The 19,054-nt window shown below is 43.8% G+C and overlaps 1 protein-coding gene across 1 annotated transcript in view; it reads right to left on the bottom strand.

The window, feature by feature from the left end:
- Positions 1-2,903: 2,903 nt before the first annotated feature.
- SETD7 (SET domain containing 7, histone lysine methyltransferase) overlaps positions 2,904-19,054 on the bottom strand; it is a 52,514-nt gene continuing 36,363 nt past the window's right edge. The window contains exons 6-9 of the mRNA XM_040250479.1: positions 18,592-18,673; positions 16,038-16,155; positions 14,379-14,536; positions 2,904-8,542 (exon numbers count right to left, since the gene is read on the bottom strand). Of these exons, the coding sequence (XP_040106413.1) occupies positions 8,362-8,542; positions 14,379-14,536; positions 16,038-16,155; positions 18,592-18,673 (539 nt within the window). The 3' untranslated portion in view covers positions 2,904-8,361. The remainder of the gene's footprint in view (positions 8,543-14,378; positions 14,537-16,037; positions 16,156-18,591; positions 18,674-19,054) is intronic.

Below are 19,054 nucleotides of genomic sequence, written 5' to 3'. Positions count from 1 at the left end.
GGAACATCATCTCATCTCCGACCATGGAGATGGTAAGGGAACATCATCAACTCCTAACATAAACATAGGGATGTTAAGGTAACATCTCTATGCCTCGGTCTTTCCTTCTCTAAAATGGGGTGATTAGCAGTACCTACACACATGGCTGTTTGAGAAATAAATTAATAACCTAAACATTTAAAACTGCTTTATAAACTTGATCTACATATATCTTTGTAGAACCTCTCCCACACCAGTCACTGAAAAATTCTGAGTTGATTTGATTAATTAGAAAATCCATTTGGGGATTTCCGTACTGGTCCTAAGAATACATGCTCCTAGTGCAGGCAGCGCGGGTTTGATTTCTGGTCAGAGAACTAGTTCCCACATTCAAGTAAAGATCCCACGTGCTGCAACTAAGACCAGGAGCAGCCAAATAATTAAAAAAAAAAAAAAGAAAGCAAAGAAAACCCATTTATTTATTTGAAGAGACTAACCTCCTTTCTTCTCGGAAGAAAGTAAGACAAAATCTATGTTGCAAAAGAGACAGACACTGTGGGTGGTCAGCCCAACCCTTATTTCTCTTTCCTTCCTTGCTGGGAGAATCTCAGCTTTGTTCAGGCCCTGCTATCTTTCCCCTCACAGCTATATGCTTCCCTCAGATACTAATGGTGCTCCTAGGGTCCTCCCATGGAGGACCAAGGTTTCCTCCATGGTAGAGACCATACAAGAGACTTACCTTTTCACCCACTGTATATTGCAAAATCTGGCTGTGATTTTTGGAACTGTGACAGCCACTTTGTGACTGTAGGGTGAACTGGCCCCTAAAAGCAAACCTGACCTGCTAAGAATTGCAAAGCAGAAAGACAGAAATTTTGTTAGAATTAACCAACTCCAGGGTCACTCAACACTTCTTGTAGTGTGAAAGAGTAAATCTGAATTGCTTCAGCTGTATTGAAGCAAGTTTCTATGTTTCTTGAAGCTAGAAACATTCTGATACTTGCAAAAGTAAAAATTTGGTAGCAGTGTAGATGGAGCCATTCATCCTTTTGTATGTATATTGTAAGAAGTGAAGCTCTAAATTAAAAATCATGGCTTTTGGTTTCACACCAATACATTGCAGGGGAGTTTGCTTCATCTTTTTATATGGAAGGCAACTGTTGCTTTCTAAAATACTTGGGGCAAAACTTTCTAGTTGAACAACCCCAACCCCCAATCTTCTGAATGACTGTTATCTAATTCTAGTTCTAGAGATGACCCCTGAAATAATTTCAAATTTAGTATGAATTATCAGCCTGAGTGATCTGGAACATTAAAGCCCCAAAGCAGATATTTTATAAGCAGTATATGTGGGGCGATTACTGAGCATAAAACAATTTGGTCTCGCTCTTCCTCACAATCCCTTATTCTACAACCCTTTAGCCCACATCCATCTTAAACCCACAAAAAATTGCCCGATCCTTCACTTTTGAGAGTTTAGCTTCTTAGATTTATTCCAGTTTTATTCATTTTAATCTCATAGTCCTCTTCCTCACACACAGGAAGAATACTGTGCGTTGGTGAGTGAAACTGCCTTAAGGATTCAGGGTATGGATGTGTCTTCATCCAAGTGGTAAAGCTGGTCCAGGGCTGGTTTGGACTGAGTCATCTCAGTTGCTTCAATGGAAGGAAGTGTGATAAGAGCTAGGAATGGGCAGCCAAGGGGGCTAAGAGAAAGCAGGCGTGCTCATATATTGCTTTAGTTTGACACCCAACTGACTCACATAGCTTGGCCCAACTTGCTGGAATTCACTGCTTCGTGACCCTGGGCAGATGGTACAGTCGATAGCGAAGTACTATTTTTATCCCCTTTGTCACTGGCTTTTGTGCTTTGGGAATGTTGTAGGGGAGAATCTGGGGAAGTCGATTGTGATTAGGCAAAAATAAGGGGTTCCAACTGAGTGAAATAAGTCAGACAGAGAAGAACTGCTGTATGACATCCTCCATATGCAGAACCTGAAAAGATATGACACAAATGAACTTATTTACAAACAGGAACAGATGCACAGATGTAGAAAATGATTTATGGTTGTTTGGCGGGGTGGGCAGGGAGAACAGTTAGCGAGTCCGAGATGGACATGTACACACTGCTACATTTAAAATGGACACCCAACAAGGACCTGTGGGATAGCACAGGGAACTCTGCTCAATGTTGCATGGCAGCCTAGATGGGAGGGGAGTTTCGATACGTGTATCAGTTCAGTTCAGTCGCTCAGTCCTGTCCGACTCTTTGCGACCCCATGAATTGCAGCACGCCAGGCCTCCCTGTCCATCACCAACTTCCGGAGTTCACCCAGACTCAGGTCCATCGAGTCCGTGATGCCATCCAGCCATCTCATCCTCTGTCGTCCCTTCTTCTCCTGGCTGAATCCCTTTGCTGGTCGCATGAAATTATCACAACATTGTTAATCGGCTATACTCCAATTTAAAATAAAACTTTTTTTTTTTTAAAGCAATAAGGGGCTCCCGCCTTCCTTGGCTCAAAGCTATCCTAAGATCACCAATATCTATCATGACATCTGACAACGTTCCTGTATCTTAACCATGAGTTTCCCGTTCTTCTTACCTTTTCCCTGATTTTTCTCTTTTCTGTTCAATACTCCTAACGTTTATGGAGTCGATCAGATATATTTCGCCAATGTTGCTAATTTTTCTGGATTCATGGGTGTATGTGGTATTATGCCAAATACACAGCATGCTTCCAATCTTTCCATAGCCCTCTCTCAGTTCTTACTACAATGCTTTGAAAATGGTAAAAGGTGAATACCATTTTGAAACGAGTTCAAATGTAAAGTTTGCACAGTAATTTAAATATATAGATAGACATGGCATGAGAAATGTGACTGCTTTTCTGTCTCAGGCAACCAAAGGAAGACAATGACAGGTGATTGTATATTTTGTTTAATACTTGCATTGTTTCTATAGCGCAATTATAGCAATCTTTAAATTGACTTCTCATTACAAATATTTGTCAAGTTTTGTTTCAGAAACATTTTTCCTACTCTCTTGCACATGCACCCAGACACACTACAAAAAACTCATTCATAACACAGTAAGGGCAAACATTATTCATGTAAACATCTTTCATTAATTTCCCATAATTTAAAAAAACCATAGAATTATAGATATTGAATAAGGCTCATAGATTTAGTTCAAATTCCACAAAAGACCAATCAAAGATGCTCATTAACTGTGATGAGGTTAACTTTTGGTTGCAATAAATGCTGAAAGCATTCCCTTGGCTTCCAATCCTTAAACATACCTCACAACCTAACTGATTTGTTTCAGGATAAAAAGAGAACACAGAAAACACAGGAGAAAAAACTCTTGAAGTAGGGAGCTTGGAACCATGAACCCAACTCTCTTCTATGATAAGCAGACATGACGTAGTCCCTGTAGCTTCCCAATGCATGAATCGAGATGAGTGACAGTCATCCAAAATGTAACCAAGTTGTATATTAAGATACATCAGTACGTGTGTACATATTGCTAGTATACACAGTGAAAATCTGTCATCATATTTATCATTTCATCCAGGACCAAAGTGGAAAAAAACAATACCCACTCAAGTTGACTATCATTATAAAGGAGTGTTCTAGTAAGTCAGGGCAGTTGGGAGGTATGTCCTAGGGAGGTGACTGGTCTTGATGTTAAAACGACTTCTAACGATGGTGTGTCAAGTCACAGACAGAGGAAGCAATGATCTGTGTTATCCAAGGATGTCTCTCTCTGGTGGAAAGTTCGGTGCTTGGGTGCATAGTCGCCCAGAGCCGAGACAGGAAGTGGACTGTGCTGAGAAATGGGCCCTGCCTTGCCAGCAGGACCCTCCTCCATCCTCTCTCGAGGTGAAGGCCCGGAGGCAGGGACTGCTGGCAAAACCGAAGAAGCCCCACCCGGGGGATCTGAACCCCAGCTCCACTCAGGGCAGCCTCCCTGACGTGTGTGACTAGGCAGTAAGGGTGGCGGTGGACGGCAGCCAGAAAACCCGTTCCAAGGTTCCCCTGGCCACGTCTGGCTTCTGATTCTGCTGCCCTGCAAAGAAATTGTGCTCCAGATAACTGCACCGGTGTCTCTAATGCCTCTGAGTCACTCCCCGGCCACTGAAGGCCTGGAGTGATGTCACTAAAGGGTGGACACAACTCCACGAGCACCTAACTTCCACCAGGAAGCGGCTGAGGCACTGGGGAAGCCTACGAGCTCTCTCCACGTCAGGGGCAACAACGCGGGGAAGTTGCCACGTGTCAGAGTTATTTGTAGGCTTTTGATTCTTTAAAAATCAAAATTGATCTGCATTATATCTCAATAGACTCAGAGAATTCTCACCAAAAAATTTTTGCAATTTGTTTAAATAGCACTGGAATAATTCAACTTCATTTAAATATATTCATTCTACCATGAAAATAGTTCATACAAACATCTATTTACATACAAACACATTAAAATTTGTGAAAAGGGTTTCCATCCCTGTGGTTGTATGGCTTGAAATCGTTTTCATTGCTTTGAATATGTCTGCACACATTTGGCAAAATAAAACCTTAACAATTTAGTATTTTTTAAATAAAAACAGACACCAAAGTTCCAAATTCCTGAAAGAACAGAAAAAAAAAAACTATCAAGGTACCTCAAGTAGATGTAAAAATTTCATATATTTTGTGAACCTTTGATCTGTGGCAAATAAACATTACCACTATCAGTCTTGCAACATAGTTTTGCTTGTTTTTCTAAAACAGAAGATGTCTGGATTCTAAATCACTACTCTTAAGACAGAAACTTGAGGCAACTGTTTTAAAACAAAGCACAACAGAAAAACAATACCTTCCTGGAAGATCTTAAATGCAGTTTGCAGTGAGTGATTTAAAATTTCATAGATTAAAGGAAAGTTACTAAAGTGCCACATACGACTCACGGAGAAGACAACCCTTGAACTCACTGTTCACAGTTACTGCAATTTTATGGTTACAATTAAATATCGTCAATGGTTACACTTGGCCTTCACGCTGGCCTTTTTCAGGTTGTTGGTGATGAGGAAATTGTTTTTCAAGTGTGAAGAACCCCCAGAGGGCAGACAAGTTTAAAGACAGCCTCAGACAGGTTCAAAGGGGTCTTCAACAACAAATTTTCTTCTCAGTTTCTCAGGGAGACCAGGGATGAAGCAGGTTAAAATAAGAATAGGTACTGCAAAACTCAAGTCTTCCATGCCAGTTGCTTTTTAATCTCATCATTCCTTTTTCAGAAATTCCGTCCTTACTTTTGTTTTTTTCTGAGTCCATTCAAATGCCCATTTGGGGACATACTCCTACAGATTAGTTCCTATTCCTAACTCTAACACAAGATAATATTTTGTCATAGAAAAGCTGCTAAGGAAAAATCTAGTCATGCAGGAGTTGGACTGAGATGGCTCTGAGTGAATCTCCTGGGGACCATGGCATCACACACCCATCTCAGCGCTGGCCCTTTTTGGGGCGCCAGAAAGTTACTCCTCTCTCCGCACTACATGGATTCTTCCACATTTCTGTGCTGTTGCTCACGAAACTACCTGCTTCCTGACACAGCTCCTTCCACAGCGGCTATCAAGACTCAGTAGAAAAATACATCCCTCAGCTTTGGCTCAAACAGGGAAAAAACACCCTTATTCCCTCAGCAGTTCATTCCCTAGGGGACCCCGACCCCCTTGGCAGTTTTGTCTACCTACAGAACACAGTGAATCTTAAGGCGCCCTCTGACCCCACCCTGTGATGAAGTCTTACATTTAGGAGTGTATCGGGGAGGGCAGGGGACAGGAGGAGTGGTAGATTCAGACATGGATGCAGAGTGATGGAGAGAGATACTCCTGGAGGGAAAGACAGACAGACAGGTCCCCACGGGCGCACACAGAGGGAACAGGAGGGAGGGATAAGCTGGTGGGAGGCAGGGATCAGCTGGTGGGAGGGAGGGAGGGATCAGCTTATCGTAGGTTGTTATGTAGGCACACTAGGGCATTCTCACAGATGACAGAGACAGAAGAAAGCGGAGGGCAGGAGAAAGAAGAGCCCGGAGATGCAGAGAGGCTCGGGTTGGGGGCACTGCCTCCTCCGATGTGTCTGAATGTCACAGACACACTGCCAGGCTCTGAACTCAAAGTGTTGTCATTCACGATCTCATCTGAAAAATGGATTTGTGCTGGTTAATCACTACTATTTAATCCACTTCAATAGCTTTTATCAAAAGAAAAGAGAAATTCCATTTGAAGGGGGTAGCCCATTGATATAGAAATGACACCCCAGGGTAGCCTAAAGTCCTTGCTGTGGGGTCGGTCCTGTGCCAGTCTTCCCCCTGACCTCACTCCCACGCCACTGACCAGGGTTAGTTCAAGCCATCTTTCTCTGGAGACAGTCACTCACTTTGGGACATGTTTGAATGAAAGCACCTGTCGGAATACAAGTCCCAAGACTCCGTCAGTCTGTCACAGTTCACTGAACGGTCTCTTTCTACAGAATAGAAGCGATCCTATCCTGGTGCCTTCTGAAAACTTCTCAGTTCCCTTCCTGGAAGATCTTTCTGGCAGCCCTCAGAACTTCTCACAAGCGAACCAGAAGCATATCTCCCAGAAACCAAGGCCACTTAGCCGCTTTGCCGGTGGGGACACAGGGGCTCTGGGAAAGCCTGGCCAAGGGAAAGGCTGAATCCTGTGCCTGGAGCAAAGTGCCAGAACTGAAAGCTGTGAGCAGCCCTGGATCAAGCACTTCTGTGAAGTTCTTCCCGGAGCACGTGTAACTGACACGAAACAGAAAACTTCCTCCTGCCTGTTTCTCTTCTCCTTTCTGAGCCTTCCCTAGTTACAGGAGCTACAGCATGGAAGGCTTCAGCTTTCAAGACCAGACTGACTTGGTGACAGGTGCCTCGCCGCTGACAGCTGCGACTTGGAACAAATGTTAATCTCTAGACGCCCAGCTCCACAGCAAGGCATCTAGGGAAGGCATAGCTGTGGCATGTGGTGAGGGCGCTTGCCATAACCCCCAAACTCTCAGAATCCATTCAGAGCAATCCCAGTTAAATTACACACCTAATTAGCTAAACTAAAAAATAGGGGGTTTTCTCTTTATTTCTGCAGTTGTGATTACACATGGCTAGCAAAATGACTGAAATGCTATCTATACTGTTGCTTTTAAACTATACAGGTGTTAATCTTAATTCACAAGGCTTAGAAGCAGGTAAATGCTTTGAAATTACAATGATGAAGAGTTTTAGCGGTTAAGGTTTGATTTGTACCTAGTGATCAGTACGTCTCTCTTAATAGTAGCGATTTAAAAAGAAATGAAACAAAGGACTTTCAAATTCTGGATTAGAATTCAAGTTTGCTATTTGACTTTTGAATTCAATGCACTGCGCCACAAGCCAGACTGCTCTATGTTATGTACATTTAATGTGTATCTAAGGAGAAAAAAAATGACTAGCACTATTGAAGATACTGCAAAATTGCCACAGTTACTGCTTAGAAATACTAATTTCCCTCTCTTCTTCCTTAAAGTATATATTACAACTCTTCCATAACTTAATGCAAACAAAGTAAATTCATTTCTTCTCACATCTTAAAGCAAAGATATCTTTGTTTACATGCGAGAATAATAATTCTATAATAATAGCCTGGCCCTAGGAGCCAGGTCTTTATATTAGGACATATAATGAAACAATGACAGATCGATAGAAAGAGCCAGAGAGACCAACACACTGGCGCTGACGCGAAATCTGTTTGGAAGTTTTCTCTTGTGAAAGATACCTAAGAGAGAGAAGAGGACTAAGGGGTGAACTGACCCAAAAAGTGGGGTTCTGTTCGCTAGGGGGGGAAAAAACAAAGCCATTCTATTGCAAGAGACAGATCAAAGGTTAAAAGGCAAATTATACTACATTTAGAGAATAAAAATGTAGTAATTCTCCCCTTCGTATGGCGCATATGCAAGTGTGGCAGCACAATTTGCATTGGCCATAGAAATAAACCTCATGGAAAAACCACTGACTAAAAATGACTGAAAAACCCCCTTATTTTCCCTTTTTTCAGTCTAATCATTTGGCATCTCTGAAGTGGTACAGATTTAGACTTGAACCACCCAAGAACATCATGCTGTCTTCCGTCAAGTGCTCGACAGTACCTCTCAGGAGGGTGTTGTTGCGAGGCTAGCTAATTTTAAATCTGGTATGAGCAATACAGTCAGACCTAGTTAGTATTCGAGAAAGTCGTAGCGAACGCAGAGTGAGAGGGTGTGATGTCACAGCATGAGCAGTCCCTGGTTGTCCTGTTGTCGGATAAACGTAGTGCATAGATCCAAGTTTCTACTCCAGGTCCCCTGAAGCCCGGAGCCAGGCCTTTCACTTCTGCTGGGTGGCCTGGAAGGCCTTCAGCTCCACCTGGTACCACTCGGGGGCTTCTGGCCCGCTCTTCCCTGGGGGGCTGTGGTCGTAGCCGTAGGCAACGGTGAGTTCCTCGTCGGCCTCCACGGCTCGGAGGGTGCGGATGCATTTGATGGGCCCGAACCGGGGGTGGACAAACCTAGACATCAAGATGCAGACAGTCATTCCCGGGTGGACCAGACGGTCAGATGCAAAGCCTAGAAGGGCTGAGATGGAATCACTCACATGCTGTGGCCTGGACACCAGGGGCAGGTCCTCAGGGTGAGGGTCACAGAGGAGCCAGCATCAGCGTTCCCTGGGAGCCTGGTGCTCAGGGTGACACAGGCTACCCCACCCAGACCTGGCAGCGGAGTCTGCATTTGCACACCACCTCCCCCTCCCCGAGGCGACTCTAATGTGCGCATGCTCCGTCGCTCAGGCATGTCTGACTCTCAGTGGCCCCATGAACCGTAGCCCGCCAGTCTCCTCTGTCCTTGGGATTCTCCAGGCAAGAATACTGCAGTGGGTTGACATTTCTTCCTCCAGGGGATCTTCCTGATCCAGGGATCGAACCCTCATCTCCTGTCTCCTGCACTGCAGTCAGATTCTTTACCGCTGCATTGCGGCTTAAAAAGCATGGCCCTGGGACTTCCCTGGTGGTCCAGCTGTTAAGACTCTCTGCTTCCAATACAAGAGGCTGGGTTGGATCCCTGGTTCCAACCAAGATCCCACCTGCCATTTGGGATGGCCAAAATAAGTAAGTAAGTAAATAAAAAGTATGGCCCTATCTTCCTTTTTGAGCATCTTTGGCACTCTGTATTTATAAATCAACAGCCAGATCTACCCCCAAAATCTGTCTTTAATGAGAAATCAGATTCAGTGTAGTCTGTCAGCATTTGAGCTCATCTGGCCTGTAGCATCAGATTACCTGGCTGTGTCTCAGGACAAGGGCACTTCTGGAGTTTTAAGAGAGAGCCCTGTGGATTTTCAAAAGCAAAAAAATGCTGTATTCCATCCTGTACTTCTTGAGGAAGCGTTATTTTGTAGTTTTGAAAGTAAATGAAGATTTCTTTCCAAGAGAGAAGCCCTGCCATCCTGCTTCTTTCAGATTTCCCACTGACCCACGCTGTGAAGGGAGAGGGTGGGCTCATGCTAGGATTATGCTCATCTGCCGAAGGCTCCCAGCCCAGCTCACCTGCACAGCTCCCTGCAGGGGAGCAGGGGCTAAATAAGTATTAATAAATTTGTCTCCTCTAACAAGGGATTCCCAAGTGGTGCTAGTGGTAAAGATCCTGCCTGCCAATGCAGGGGATGTAAGAGACATGGGTTTGATTCCTGGGTTGGGAAGATCCCCTGGAGGAGGGCATGGCAGTCCACCCCAGTATTCTTGCCTGGAGAATCCCATGGAGAGAGGAGCCTGGAGGGCTGCAGATACATGGAAGGCAGGGCCAGAAAAAAATCTTCTATTTTTGTATGCACATGGTTGAGTCTGTCTGGTTCATTTAGTTACATTTTGAACAAAGGGCACTGACTCATCACAGAAGGTCCTAGATCCTAGGTTAGATGGCACATGGTGCATGACGGTAAGCACTCGGTGGGAGAGGTGTGTCTGCGGCGCAAGGACATACTTTGTGTGGGATGAAGAGGAACAACCGCACCCTCACTTCAAGGGGCCTCAATGTCTACCCGTCCTGGGTGTCCCGCTCCCTGGCAACCACACTTGATTTGGGGTTGAAGACTCTGGTGTGAGTCCTGGTTCCACACGTTGTTCCTGCCTCCTTCTGGAAATTCACCTCTGCACCTCTGAATCTCACTTTCCTCCTCTGCAATCCTAAGACTAGTGATTCTTATCCTCCAAGAGTTCCTGCGGTGACCAAGTGCTGTGCTCTGCTCAGTCACTTCAGTCATAGCTGTCTCTCTGTGACCCTCTGTAGCCCTCCAGACTCTTCTGTCCATGGGATTCTCCATGCAAGAATACTGGAGTGGGTTGCTATTTCCTTCTCCAGGGGCTCTTCCTGAGCCAGGGACTGAACCTGCATCTCCTGTGTGTCTTGCACTGGCAGGCAGGTAGGTTCTTCACCACCACATGTCCCTGGCACAACTGAAGACTCTCTTCAGTGACTAAGCATGTAAGCAAGCCTGTGGGTGTGTGAGACTGCGCACATGCACAGAATTCTCGAATGTGCTCTGGCACAAAAGATATTCCTGGACCAGGGATTTGGGAGTTACTTATGAAAATCACAACTCTTGGTCTCTAAAATATTTCACTAAAAAAACAATACTCCTTACAGTAGAATATTACTCAGCCATAGAAAAGGAAGAAAAATTGCCATTTGCAGCCATGTGGACAGACCTAGAGATTATTATACTAAGTGAAGTAAGTCAGAGAAAGACAAATATCATATGATATCACTTACACATAGAATCAAAAAAAATGATACAAATGAATTTAATTTACAAAACACAGACTCACAGACATTAAAAAAAAAACCAAACTTATGGCTACCAAAGGGGAAAGGTGGAGAGGGAGGAGGGATAAATTAGGAGTATGGGATTAATATTAATAGATACACACTATTAATATTAATAGATACACACTATATGTAGAAAAGAACTAATAAGAACCTACTGTATACTACAGGGAACTATACTGAATACCTTATAATAACCTACGAAGGAAAAGCATCCAAAAAAGAATACATATATATATATATATATATATCTGAATCATTTTGTCGTACAACTGAAACTAACACAATATTGTAAATCAGATACTTCAAAAAAAAGAAAAAAATACTCCTGAAATGGAGCTCTAGTTAACCTTGTGGTACACCAAAAAAAACAAAAAAATCCCACAAGAAGCCTGAGATTTCTCTTATTATCCTCTTGCATTTTCATTTTCCTACTCATTTTCGTTATTTTCAGAGTAGAAAATAGACTGAAAGGAAAGAACTCAGTCTCAGGTGCCGATGCTTCAAGGCAGCCCTAAAGCACAGAGGTTAACAGCACTTCACTTTGACAAGAGCCCTGTGTTTCTTGTCCCTGATCTGGGATACTGGTAATAATCACCAGTAATACTGGTGGCCCCACGAAGTTACTGGGAAGATTGAATGACATCGTGCACAGAAGCCTGTACCACAGTACAGGCCTGGAGGAAGCGCTCAGGAAACAATGGGCAAGACCAGCCCTCAGACCAAACCTCTGACCATGCAGTTCGGCTCCCTGTTGATGAGTAACCTACATCTACAGCAAGGGAAGCAGTTCCTGTCTGTCCATCTGGCACACTGTACTGGACTACAGTTAAAACAGCTTCCAGAAGTTGTTCTGTGTTAGAGTGTGCATAACAGTACCAATGATTTCAGAAACAAGTGAATCCCATGCACTGGTATCTGAATGTTCTATCTGATTATTACTCAGGGAGTCTCTCCTGGGGCTTCTCAGGGAGTCTCTCCTGGGGCTTCTCAGGTGGTGCTAGTGGTAAAGAACCCACCTACTAAGGCAGGAGGCATAAGAGATGCGGGTTTGACCCCTGGGTCAGATCCCCTGCAGGAGGGCATGGCAATCCACTCCAGTGTTCTTGCCTGGAGAATCCCATGGACAGAGGAGCCTGGCAGGCTACAGTCCATAGGGTCGCAGAGTTGGACACACCTGAAGTGACCTGGCACAGTCTCTCCATGACCCCAAATAATTAATCATTCACATTGGGCTTGAAAAAAAATTTTTTTCTGAGGAGGGACTTGATTTTGCACAAATGGTGCCTTCTCTTTTCTCCTATGCTCTCTTACTTTTGATGGGAAGAGTCATATCCTTGCCATGAAATCACAAAACTTGTTCATGTTAAGGGGTAGCATTTATAATCCTTCGTTACCTCGGGTTTAAGTTGTTGCTGTTCAGCTGTGTGCAGCCTGGAACGATGCTTTGGCCTAATTTACATTGGCCACGAAAGCCTTGGAGTTAATAACAGTGTCCGTTTCATTTCACATGACGCATGTCCTTTGCCATTTCTACTCGCCCTTTAAACAGAACTTGTAGCTTCAGTGCTTGGTACTGGCTGCCAAGGAGAGCAAGCGACTGCCAGAACAATTTTAAAGCCATCTCAGGGATGCAAGAAGGGACACTCAAATCCTGGCACTTCTCCTACAGATTAAACGCACACGATCTGATCCCGCTTCTGTTAACAAGCAAGAGGACCAAGCACAGCAAACTACAGTTGAGCAGGAAAGGTTGCACACGGCTCCCGGCTGCTAGGAGGAACTGTCATCCTCAGGCTGAGCTCAAGACAGCAGTGACATGGAATCTCAGCTATCCCTTTAAGGAATAGTCAGAGATGCTTGACTTTGGGAAGACAGTTTGGGAGCGCATGAAAACTACTATGATATATGTAGGACTACTATGTGGAAGAGAGATTGACATTGTACACAAGAAAAAAAGGGATAATTAGGGCCAAGGGCTGGAGAGTACAGGGAAACCCACTGGGGCTCAATAGAAAGAACTTTCTAGTCACCAGAGCCCAACAGCTAACTCCATAGTATGTATTTGTTTGTCCAGACAGCTGCCTTTGTGGATAACGGTAAGGTTCTCATCCATGGCGGTTTCCAAGAGGTTCAGTGTGCCATTGGAAGGGGAGGCTCAAATTGAAAGAGATTATTTGAATTTTTAAAACTAATGACTGTGGTGAGATGTAATTCATGCTTCATAAAATGCACCCATTTAATGTGTACAATTCAGTGGTTTTCAGTTGTGCAACCACAGCCACTAACTTTGGAAGCCTCAAAAGGAACTTCCCACAACCTAAATGTCTATCAACAGAGGGATGAATAAAGAAGACATGGTACATGTATACAGTGGACTATTAAAAAAGAATGAAATAAGGTCATATGTAGCAACATGGGTGGCCTAGAGATTGTCATAGTGAGTGAAGTAAGTCAGACAGAGAAAGAAGAATATGATATGATATCACTTACACATGAAATCTAAACAGGTGATACAAACGAAAACTTATTTACAAAACAGAAATGGACTCCCAGACTTAGAGAATGAACTTATGGTTACCAGAGGGGAAAGGTGAGGGGAAGGGATAGTTAGGGAGGTGAAGATTGCCATGTAAACACTGCTATATTTTAAGTGGATAACCAACAAGGACCTGCTGTATAGCACATGAACTCTGCTCAAGGTTATGTGGCAGCCTGGATGGGAGGGGACTTTGGGGGGAATGGATACATGTATATGTATGGCTGAGTCCCTTTGCTGCCCAATTGAAACTACCACAACCTGCTAATCAGCTATACTCCAATATAAAATTATAAAAAGGAACTTCCACACTCATTAGCCATCAACTTTTGCTCCCCCAATCCCGGCCCCCTGCTCTAGGCAAGCACTGATGGGCATTCTGTGTCTGGGGCTATAGAGGACTGTCATACAAATGGAATCACACACCACACGGTCTTTAGTGACTGGCTCCTTGCGTGTTTTCAAAGGCTCATCCATGTTGCTGCATGAGGCAGTATTTCATTCCTCTTGGCTGTCAAATGATAGGGACTCTGATTTTATAGGTTTTTTTTTCTCCTAACACCGAGACCTCACGCCCTAGGTTTAGGATTTTACAGTTCTCCTTCTTTTCACATCATGAAAGGATTCCCTAATCTCTACAGTGCAATTTCAATTTGTCCTATTACTTCCAATGACACTATCCTTAATTTTCCAGAATGAGAGAGCTGAAGAACAGAAAAAAAATCCACAGTAAAACAGCAACCACGAAGTAGAGTGTATTCCCACGAAGTATAGTATTCCCACAAAGTATAGTATTTCCACAGCATGTCTACACTTTGAAGCACTTTTCTATTTCTGAGTTTCAAGCAATAAGCATGAGTAGCCCCCTGGCAGAGGACCCTCTGATATTCTAAGGGAGCCACCTTCCTTGGGGTGGGATAACACCTCCAAGATGCCCTCCTCATTCTCGGGGCCCTGCAGCACTGGCAGCTTGGTGTCCTACTCACATGTCATAGATACAGTTTGGAGTGAAGGAGTGATTCGCCTTGTGTCCCAAGGAGGCACAGTACTTGGATACATGGTTGTAGGGCTCAGGCACATCAATGACCGTTTCCTCGTCAAGGGAGAGGGTGTTCCCGTTGAGAGCCCAGTCCCTGCTGTCAACCTGCAGAAAACAAGAAAGTGAATGTTGGAAACGAGCTTCCTCCCAGGAACTCAAAGGACACTGAAGATATTAACTCATTTATCCCTAACCTCATGAGTGCCATGTATATGGCAAAAGCCTAAGGCAGCGGTCCCCAACCTTTCTGGCAACGGGGACCAGTTTTGTAGAAGACAATCTTTCCATGGGTCAGAGTGGGGGGATGGTTTCAGGATGATTCAAGTGTAGTATACTTATTGTGCACGTTATTTCTGTCATTATTACATCAGCTCCACCGCAGATCATCAGGCAATAGACCCTGGAGGTTGGGGACCCCTGGGCTAAGGCATCCCTTGCACTTTGATGGTGCATACTGCACACACTGATGGTGGGAAGGGCATACATGAGCAGTGCAGGGCAGCTCAACTTACTATTTATTTTTTAAGTAATTAAATTGATTGATTGATTGATTGATTGATTGATTTTTGGCTGTGCTGGGTCTTCGTTGCTGTGAGGGCTTTTCTCTCACTGCAGTGAGCAGGGGGTTCTCTCCAGTTGCGGTGTGCAGGCTTCTCATGGCGGTGGCATCTCTTTTTGCTGAGCACAGGCTCTAAGGCAAGCGGACTTCAGCAGGTGGGCACATGGGCTCAGTAGTTGCGGCTCCTGCACTCTAGAGCACAGGCTCAGTAGTTGTGGCACCAGGCTTAGTTATTCTGTGGCATGTGGGATCTTCCCAGATCAGGGATAGAACCTATGTCTCCTGCATTGGCAGGTGGGTTCTTCACCCCTGAGCCACCAGAAAGTGAAAAGTGAAAGTGTTAGCTGCTCAGTCATGTCTGACTCTTTGTGACCCCATGGACTATAGCCCACCAGGCTCTTCTGTCCATGTGAGTTTCCCAGGCAAGAATGCTGGAATCGGTTGCCAATCCCTTTTCCAGGGGATCTTCCCCACCCAGGGATCAAACCTGGATCTCCTGCATTGCAGGCAGATTCTTTACCATCTGAGCCACAGGGAAGCCCATGAGCCACCAGAGAAGTCTTCAACTTACTATTCATTAACTTTCCCCTATCTTATATAAAAAAAGAATTTGGAAGGTGTTTAGGTCATGGGGGCAGGTAGAGCCTTTATGAATAAGACCAGAGTTCTTATAAGAGACCCCTGAGACTCCCTCATCCCTCCTGCCATGTGTAGTTACAGCAAAAAAAAGGGCCACCAACAAAGCAGGAAGCAGGCTCTCACCAGACACTGAATCTGTTGGCACCTTGATCTTTGACTTCCTGGCTTCTAGAACTGTGAGAAAGAAGTTTCTGTTGTTCATAAGCTACCTAATGTACAATGTCTTTACTATAGTAGTCTGAGGTTGGCTGTAGAATGATATCTGAGCAATTTTATAAAAAGCCTAGTCTTTTGTTCCTTTATATTCTTAGTGAACATTAAAGTAAAAGGACTAATGAGAAAATTAAGGGTGTGTGAAACAAAGCCCTTTAACCAATCAAACTGAGTTCCCACTTCTACCCCACTCACCTCTTGGTGTGTAATTCGGACTCCATTGTAAAAAGACATAACAGTATTGGGTCCCGCAGCTACCTTTGAAAATAGTCCTTCTCCAGCACTGGAAATGAGAGATTCAGCAACATAAACCCTAAAAAGAAAAAAAAAGGCAAACGACTTGTTTTAGTTTGATGATATCATCCCTTACTAACCACCCAAAGACCGTCATAGCTATAGAATCCAAAATGTCAGTTCATAGTAATCCAATGAGGAAGAAAGAAAAAGTGAAATACAGATTTTGGCACTGAAAACTGGAGAACGGTGTATACTTGTGACTTTCATTGCTCTCTAATAAAGGGATTATTAGTATATATTCACAAAGTAACTCAGTGCTTGATATAAGGTTTTTAAAAATTTGTATGTTTTAATTAATGACAATTTCCACTGTCTTCTTGGACTAAAACATTTCTCAAAGCTAATTAAAGCTATACCCAAGGTTACCAACCCTGAGATGAACCTTCTACATAAAAGAGTGACAAATAATTAATAAAAGATACTCAATAAGTACTTCCCAACAAAGGAGTTTATAACAGATTAGCTAACTCTGGCCCAAGGATCAAATCTGGCTGTTGTCTGTTTTTGTAAATAAAGTTTTATCGGGACATACCCATACCTATTTGTTCAGTATTATCTATGACTGCTTCGAGGTTACAAAGGCTGACTTGAGTAGCTGCTGTAGAAACTCACAAAGCCTAAAATATTGACCACATGGTCCTTTACAGAACAAGCTTGCCAAGTGCTGGTTTTAAGAAGATAGAACTCATGATTACAGAACAAGATTTATTAAGAGAGTGAGGGTGTGCATGTTAAGTTGCTCAGTTGTGTTGGACTCTTCATGACCCCAAGGACTGTAGCCTGCCAGGCTCCCCTGTCCATAGGATTTCCCAGGTAAGAATAGTGGACTGGGTTGCCATTTCCTTCTCTAGGGGATCTTCCTGATCCAGGAATCGAACTCACATCTCCTATGGCTCCTGCATTGTCAGGCAGCTTCTTTACCTCTCTACCACCTGGAAAGCCCCTTATTAGAATACATGCCCCAATCACACAGTTTCAATTATTCCAGCCCCTGTGGTGGATAAAGAGTCTGGTGGAAATGGTCATTTGGGATTTCTGTTATGTAGATCTTCTGCTTATTAGATGGCCTGGAAGGCTGAATTACTGCTTCCACCTCCCGACTCTCTCCCTGGGACAGTCAGTCTGATTCTTGGTCACGTGACTGCCCTTCCGCTTACATGGAGGATAATGTCCCTGCCTGACTTGGTCCTGGCTGTGTGATCTGCTTTGTCACTAGGCAGAAGTGACTGCAAAGCTAGGTCTCGGGTGTTAAGAAGCATGGCAAGTTTCTGCCAGCTTCCTTGAGCTTCCATTCATCTCCACAAGGAGAAGATGCCCCAGGGGGCTGTTGTTTGCTTAGCCTGAGTCTTGGAATGAAGGCATGTGAGACAGACCGGAACCCAACTTGAAACCTGGATCACAGCCTAGTCCAGCTGAGCCGAGTGGAACTCAGTCAAAAGTGGCTGAGCCTCAGCCAATCTACAGAAGTATGAGCACAAAAGAAAATATTTGCTTTCATAAATCGCTGGTAGTCTGAGGCCACTGTTATGTGGCATTATCACAATGACAGGAACAAAAAAAGACAGATACATACGGTTAGGGGACTGTTGTGTTTGGGGGGCTAGCAAAGACCAAATCTTTCTCTCTGCAAACAGGCCAGAGCCTCATCTCAAGAAAGGGGCCATTCATTCATTGTGACATTGTAATGTCAGCCCTGTCAGTTACACCAGGGAAGAGGCCTTTTCTCAGATGCGGACAGAAGAGAAATGGAAGGCATGATTACAGAGTGAGGCCAAGAGAAAGTCAAGTGCAGATGGCACTCTTACCCACAAACAGGCCAGTCACTGGGGGATACGAACCGCAGTCAAGAGACGAGAGAAAGCCCTTCCAGGAATCCAGAGCTAGAGTTCAGCTAGCATGTCAAATGCAATGGGGCTTGACACTCTAGAACGGAGCTTATAATAGAATTGTAGTTTGTAAGCTGGAATGTTTTTATGCTTCTTACATTTTATTTACTCCTGTCTTCCCTTAGTGAATAAAGAAATTATCTTGTGCTTCAGACCCTCTCAGCTGGGCTAAGTCAAGCAGCAGACATCTGGTCCTGCCTTGACTAGAGCTTTCAAGAGTGTGAAATGCTCCCAAGGGGCTAATAGAGGCTCCCACGCCAAGAGACCCAAGAAAGCAGACACCTGGGCAGGGTTATATCGGGCTGCCTGACCCAACTGCTGTCCCTTTGTAGAAGCTTCATTCCGGGACCGACACACAGGCTGTACTGTGCTTTATGGAGAGAGAAACTCTCTTACGAGGACAGATGCTGTACAACCATAAAAACACTCTTTCTCAGAATATACATTTTTTTTTCTGCTAGGGAACTCAGCCTGAGTAGAGGGCCACCAAGGAACAATAATTCCCACCACAAGAGTTATTTAATCTCACATAAACGATGTCATTAAAACCACAAGGGAACAATTACCTCTCTGATTCATATGGGTCTGGAAGAAGAGCATTGGTAGAAATGCAAGATGAAGTTGACTTATCAAAGTGGTACACCGAACCTAAAAAGCAAACAAAAATTTCAGTACAGGCCCAGAGTTAGGGAAGTGCATCAAGAACATTTCTCTCATCAATGGGACCAGCATAAGTTAAATAATGCAAAATGTCTTCCTCAAGTTAGACCAACTAGAATGAAATTCTTCAGTATAAACAGAGAGCTTTTTTTAAATAATAGTTTTTCACGATAAGAAAGTTTACTTATTCTGAGTGTGCAAACACAATAAAATTCTTAGCTTCATTCTCCATCATATTCATTATGCATCTCTTGGTGACTATAATAACATTCATTATTTTAAAGAGAATTTATTAGTGAATACATAAATCCTAACCCATTTTGTCACCTAGTAAAAGATACACATACGGGGTTTCTTTCTTTTGCTGAA

This window comes from Oryx dammah, unplaced genomic scaffold (assembly GCF_014754425.2).
Source record: "Oryx dammah isolate SB20612 unplaced genomic scaffold, SCBI_Odam_1.1 HiC_scaffold_12, whole genome shotgun sequence".
Taxonomy (NCBI): Eukaryota; Metazoa; Chordata; class Mammalia; order Artiodactyla; family Bovidae; genus Oryx; species Oryx dammah.
This window is presented reverse-complemented; position numbering and strand designations above follow the sequence as displayed.